The sequence below is a fragment of the Crocuta crocuta genome, unplaced genomic scaffold, assembly GCF_008692635.1.
Source record: "Crocuta crocuta isolate KB4526 unplaced genomic scaffold, BGI_CrCroc_1.0 scaffold27, whole genome shotgun sequence".
NCBI classification, from domain to species: domain Eukaryota; kingdom Metazoa; phylum Chordata; class Mammalia; order Carnivora; family Hyaenidae; genus Crocuta; species Crocuta crocuta.
Window position 1 is genome coordinate 1,361,350 of NW_027532250.1, and position 6,341 is coordinate 1,367,690.

Sequence of the window (6,341 nt, forward strand, 5' to 3'; positions counted from 1 at the left end):
CGGATGGCTCTGGACTGGCTGCTTCAGATATCCTTTACGTGGGGAGAAGACCAACTTACAACTAGCTAAGAATCACTGTTGTTTTGTGTTTTTCTATTGAATGCCACTCGAATTACTGATCTAATTTTTCTTCCTTTTTTTTTTTTTAATGTTTATTTACTTATTTTGAGACAGGGAGGGGGAAGGGGTAGAAAGAGGGAGAGCATGAATCCCAAGCAGACTCCATGCTGTCAACGCAGAGATCTCATGAACTGTGAGATTGTGACCTGAGCCAAAAAAAAAAAAAAAACAAAAACAAAAAACCAAGGGTCAGACGCTTAGCCAACTGAGCCAGCCAGGAGTTCAGCCAGAGTCTTGGTTGAACAAAACTGACTAGGCTTGTGCAAAAGGGGGAATTTGTTAGCTCGTATGACAGAAGCACTTGTAACAGCCCAGGATCTGGCTTCAGGCATAGCTGGGTCAAGGGGCCCTTAAAGGTGTCACTAAGACCCCATCTCTCCTTCACTCCTCAGCTCTACCTGCCCTTGTGCTGGTTTCCTTCTCAGGCAGTATCTCCATGAGGCACAAATCATCCCTCCCCAGCCCCAGTCCCCAGGAGCTCCGGGCTTATCTGCTCCCGCCTGGCTTCCCAGCAGAAAGAGCTTCCTTCCCACGAGTCCCTGTAGACATCCAGGACTGACTCTCATTCACCCAGACTGGGTCACATGCCCACCCCTGGGACCCAACCGCTGGGGCCGGGGGAGTAGACACGCCCGTTGTGTGCACTGCGGAGCTGCGCTGGGGGTGCCCGAGGCCGAGGCAGCCCAGCTCCTCAAAGGAAAACACCAGGGGACGTTCACCCCGGAGGCCAGTGGCTACTGGGCAGACAGCACCTGCGGGTGCCGCCCCGGGACCCCCTGGGCTGTGCCGGGAACTGAGGATCAGAGAGGCCAGGGGCCGGGTGAGCCCCCCTCCGCCCCAGGAGCAGAGGGCGGAGTAGCACGGAGGGGACTCGGTCTGACCCCAAACCCAGCGGCCCCTTCGTGGCTACACCCCCGGAGCGGAGCGGGGGCAACAACTCAGTGGTCTAGAGAAGCCCCCTCCTCCTCTCTGGCCCTCAGTTTTACTCATCTGGGAAATGGGATAATGAGGCTCCAGGCAGTAACGGAAGTGCCCCCCTGAGCAGGAGCTCGCCCTCCCTGGGCACCCTCCCTGGCCCTGGCACCCTGCCGGCTCAGAGGGTGACGACAGCTCAGAGAGCTGCGGACAGAGGGACGGACTGGCTGGGGGAGCCTCTCCGCGCCTACCTCTGCGCCGGCACAAAGGGGAGAAACGGGACCCTCCTGAAGGACCGCGAGGAGCCAGGGCCACAGTGTCTGCATCGGGCCAGGGCACCGGCAGGCTCCTGCTCCGCTGTCTAGGCAGGCGCCCCCCAAGCGGTGGGGACGGGATCCCGGGAAGCGCAGCGCACAGTGGGGACGAGTTGGGATGGAGGCGGGAAGGCGGGCAACGGAGCTCCGCCCCCCTGGGGTGCACGCAGCCGGAGTCATCCCCATCCCCGGGTGAGGGAGCAGGTGCTCACCCGCCCCCCTCGCCCCCCCCAACTTGGGGCCACTCCCAGAGGCTCAGTCCCCTGAGGCTGGAGGAAGCAAGCCCAGCGGGGGGCAGCGGCAGCTGGTGACACCCTCCCCCCACCGTGTGCGGGAGGCCACGGTGCCCGCAACGCCCCGTGTCTACAGCCACAGCCCTGGGCGCTCCTGCCCCATCCTCTCTGCCCCGCTGGTCAGGGCTCGGCCCCAGGGAGAGGCGTCCAGGGTNTCTGAGCCTCCAGGCCTGGCTCCATGCCTGCCTCCCCTTCCCCGGTGACTCAAAACGGTGAGCCCCTCTACACGCTGGTGGCTGTGAACACACTTAACACGGACCCCAGACCACGGTGGCGGCTCTGGGCTTGTCACTAACACACGTGAGGGGATGTGCGTGTCGGGGAGCAAATGTATCTGTGTGCCTGTGTGCTTGCGCATCCACACATGTACACACACGTAGGTCTCGTGTACATGATGTGTAGTGTGTGTGTGTGTGTGTGTGTGTGTCCGTGTATGGGGCTGTGAGTGTATAGATGCGTGCGTGTGTGACTGGTGTGCACGGCTGTGGATGTGTGCATCCAGGAGTGTGTAGGTGCACACGTGTGTCCGTGTCCATGTGTGAGTCTATGTGGGGGTGGGGGAGAGAGAGAGACAGTGAGTTGCGTGTGCACGTATGTGTGTATGTGTGTGTGTGTGTGGGTGTGTGTGTGCCTGGCCCTCTGGGTGTGGGACCAGGGACCGCCTTACTGACAGGGACGAGGAAGGAGCCGGGGGCCCCGGGGACCCTCCCTGAGCCCGCGCCCCAGGGAGTCACCCCCTCGGAGGACGGTCAGTTTCTCAAGGAGGCGGGGGGGGGGGGGGGGCTGCCCTGGGTGGCGTCAGGCCCCCCCCGCCTCCCAGGCAGGTCACCTCCCCCGCAGTGGGGACGTTCAGAACACAGCCACCATTCACGACTGCTGCCCAGACTGGCGGCCACGTCCCCGGGCCCCCCTCAGCCGCAGTTCGCCCTGCGCCCCACGCGGAGCAGGTGACTTTGGAAACTCTCTCCCCAGTTTGCCACCGTCGGGAGCCTCAGTCCCAGGACCGGGAGGGTGTTTTCAGGGCTCCCAGGCCGGTCCCAGAGGCTGCCCCCGGCTGATTAGCAACAGGAAACGGGCTGGCAGCGCGTGGCCCTCCAGATAACCCTGGCAGCGCCCGCAGCCCCTCCTGGCCCCCAAGCCCTTATCAGCTGCAGCAAGTAAGTGTGTCCTCTGGGCCGGGAGCCCCACGCTGACCTCCCCGACCCCTTGCCAGGGTCTGCAGACTAAGACCCCGCAGGCGGGGGAGGGGAAGGCCCTGGGAGGAAAAGCCCACCGGCCAGCAGGACCTCACCTGACCTGGCCCCGGGAGCCCCTTCCCTGGGCAGAGCCCAGGGGTCCCGGACCACAGACAGAGGGGATTCGTAACCTCAAAGTCAAAGTAACTGGAAAAGGCCCCTTGGGGACCCCCAGGGATGGTGCGAGAAGGCGGCCCCAGGGCCACCCCCAGCCCCTCCTCCTGTCAGGGCGACCCCATCTCACCGCAAAGCCAAGGGCCGGCCGTGTGAGCGGTCGGTGGGTTCTGGGCCAGGGCCACGCCTCCTCCTGCCCCACTCCCTGTGGACACTCAGTGACCGTCTCTGTCCCCCCCCTTCCCCCCCGGCTCTGTTCCCCTCACCCAGCCTCTTCTGGCTCAGCCCGCCCCCCGCACTCCAGTCTGAATGGACGGTCCTAAAACTCTCACCAGAAATCTCTGACGCCCACTCATCATCGGCTGAATCAGGTTCAGAACGCTTGCAAGCCTCAGCCCCCCTGAACTTAAACTTCTGGGTTGAGAGCTGAAGGAGGAACTCAGCTGGTAGAAGCTGGAGGAGTCGATAGCACATGCAAAGGGCCTGTGGTACGCTGTGACTGGTGTGTCCAGCAAACAGTGAGGAGGCCAGTACGGGCCTCATGGCATTGGCTTTTCCTCCAAGGACAAAGGGAGCCACAGAGGCTCCGAGCTGGGAGACAGGACCCCGCTGGCAGGAAGATGTGGGGGGGCCATGGAGGGTCCAGGAAAAGAGGGGATGGTGCCTGGCGTGGGGGCAGAGTCCTGATAGGCTTCGCTGGTGGAAACTTCCAGACCTGGCAACAAGTTAGAGGTGAGGGAGAGAGAGGAGTTGGGAGCAGCTCGAATGTCTGGCTTGGCCAGAGGGGCGGTGACGTCTGGGCAGATGACAGACGGGGACAGACTGCATGTCCCGGGGCCCCACACGGGAGGATGAGCCTGGCGCCTGGGGCGCACCTGGCCCAAAGGACGCCCGACGCAAGACCCCCAAGCCTTGGTCAGTCCGGCCCCCTGGCCAGGGTGCCCGTGCCATTCCCGCCAAGCCCCTCCATCCCGTGCGGCCCAGCCGTGGTGCCCACCCCCTCCCAGGCTCAGGGGCCTCTCGGCGACAGCATCGACAGGTGCGAGCGCTGCTGTCCCCCCTAGGCGAGGCCCCACAGCAGGCCCGACCTGGGTTTCCGAGAGCTGGTTCCAGCTGGTTCCATCCTACCCTCAACTCAGCTCCTCCTGCCACATTCCCCTCGCTGCCCCTCCTCCAGCCACGCTGGCCTCCTTGGGCCATGCATCCTACCCCAGGCCCTTTGCACTTGCTGCTGTCTGCCTAGAACCCATTCTCCAGAACCCTGTGAGACCTGCTTCACAGTGCTGATAAGCAGCCAAAACGATCCCGTTTGTAGGCCTGTCAGGTCACCCCCACTAGACCACACACCCCAACGGGTAGCACCCGGTCTGTTTTATGTCTCCCTCCAGTGCTTTGCCTCTGACCCGCACATTTCTTGGAATGAATGAATTCACCTCCTCTCCAGGCTAAATGCCTCCTCTGTGAGTCCCCGGTGATTTCTCCAGCATGGAGCTTGGGCTCCAGCGGAGTTCTGGGAAATGCTAGAACTACCCCTAGGCTGGGCCCCCTCAGCCCCGGACGGAGACTTCCCTCCCTTGACCTTGCACCTGCTTGCCTCCCAGCATCCCCCGGGGCAGCTGGCCCAGACACTGTTCTCTGCTCTCAGCAGCCCCCACTCAGGTTCTTCCAGAAGCGCCCGCCCTTCTCCTGGGGCTGTGCCCCCCATTCCACGGGGCTCTGGGAGCCACCCGTCACACCACCCCGCGGGCCGGCCCGGCCCCCATTCCCAGGTCGCTGCTCACGCGCATCACCCACTCACCCACGTGGAGCGAGTCAGTCTTCCTCGGGTTCTAGGCTGACTGCGGGGCAGGGCGGGGCGTCCGCTCCTTCCCCGTTCACGGGAAGGTGGGTGGAAACAGGACCCCATCTGTCCGCTCCCTCTGGAGCCCAGAGGCCAGTGCCGGGCAGGGCTCAACCGACACCGGACTAAAACGCCCGCTCCCAAGCCGTGACACCTAGTGATCGCCGTGGCGGGGGAGGGGGCAGCGATGGCCGAGGCCCCCTGTTCAAGAGAAAAATCACAGGCCAAGTTTTTCTTTAAAGAAAACAAGTTTTATTTTTATAATCAGAACGTTCTAATAAAAATATTATTATAATATTAGCTACCTTTATTTTCTGGGCTTTGACTCCGTACCAGGCGTGCCGCGAGGCGTGTGCCCGCGTCGGTCAGCCCCCTGAGGCCACCCACTTCCCTGAGGTAGGTCCGAAGGAACACCCCCAGCGCCCCCAGCTCGGTGGCCCGCCCCCCGTCTCCTGTGCGAGCCTGCCCCTCGGCTCACTCCCTTCTCCCTGAGTGGGGGCCGCTGCACAGCCCAGGTGCCCTGGCCGGGAGCCCCCCCACCCCCCGGGCGGCCTNGAGCCCCCTTCCAGGAAGGCAGGAGGGGTCTCTGCTCGGCCCCACTGCCCCGGCGGCTACGGAGCAGGTGACCCCACGAGGGAGGGAGCCAGGGCCCTGCCCTCCGCCAGCGTCACCTCGGGCCACACTCCCTCCTGCCCTTTGTGGCTGGCAGGGGACAAACTGAGACAGCTTCCTGTCCCAGAGGGACCTGCCTGGAGGCTCCGGCCGTGAGCTGGCAGGTGACATGGCTGCTGCGGCCTCCTTGGGTGGAGCCGTCGACAAAAGCGAGTCTCTCAAAGTCAAAAATAGGTGCTGGATTCTTGGTGGTGGGAGGTCCCGTTGAAAAAATAGACTACGATTCTGAAATCATCTTAGTAGCAAAATAAGGACGATAAGAAAAAAGTTGCAGCTCGACAGAAGGGGAAGTGGGCCGGCTCCCCGTCGCCAGCGTGGAGCGGGCTGTCGCCTAGTAAATGCGGGTTCCGGAGGCGGACGGTCCCCCCACACCCCTGCCACGCAGCTCACCGTCCGCTTCTGCTGCTCCCTCGGGTGCCCCCGCAGCAAGGCATCTCCGAGCGGGACGCAGGGCAGCCAGTCTGGGGAGGGGGCGAGGGGCCCCGGCCGGGTGCTGCGGGGAGAGGGCTGTGGGCGCNCTCTCGGCCGTTCCTGTTTCCCAAAGGGCCCCCTCAGGATGGCTGGCCCTGGACTTAAAGGGACGTGGTCTCCAGTCCGTCCGGGGTCAGGCGGGGCTCCCGCGGGGTCCCCAGAGGTACGTGTGCAGGCGCCCAGCCGGCCGCTTCCCTGGCGTGCGGGTGACGGGGCGGCCGTCACTGCATCCTGTCGGGCTGCAGCTGCGGAGGCTGGTACTGCACGAACGTGGTGCCCGCGGGGGCTGCGGCCGACAGCGCCTGAGGCACGGCGGCCGGGTAGCCGTAGCCCACGAAGCTGGCGGCCGTGGCGGGGGGGGGGGGGG

General features: G+C 63.9%; 1 protein-coding gene across 1 annotated transcript in view; it reads right to left on the minus strand.

The window, feature by feature from the left end:
- Positions 1-6,027: 6,027 nt before the first annotated feature.
- Positions 6,028-6,341, minus strand: part of RBM38 (RNA binding motif protein 38) — a 13,260-nt gene continuing 12,946 nt past the window's right edge. Inside the window, exon 4 of the mRNA XM_077778323.1 lies at positions 6,028-6,334. Coding sequence (XP_077634449.1) covers positions 6,196-6,334 — 139 coding nt within the window. The 3' untranslated portion in view covers positions 6,028-6,195. The remainder of the gene's footprint in view (positions 6,335-6,341) is intronic.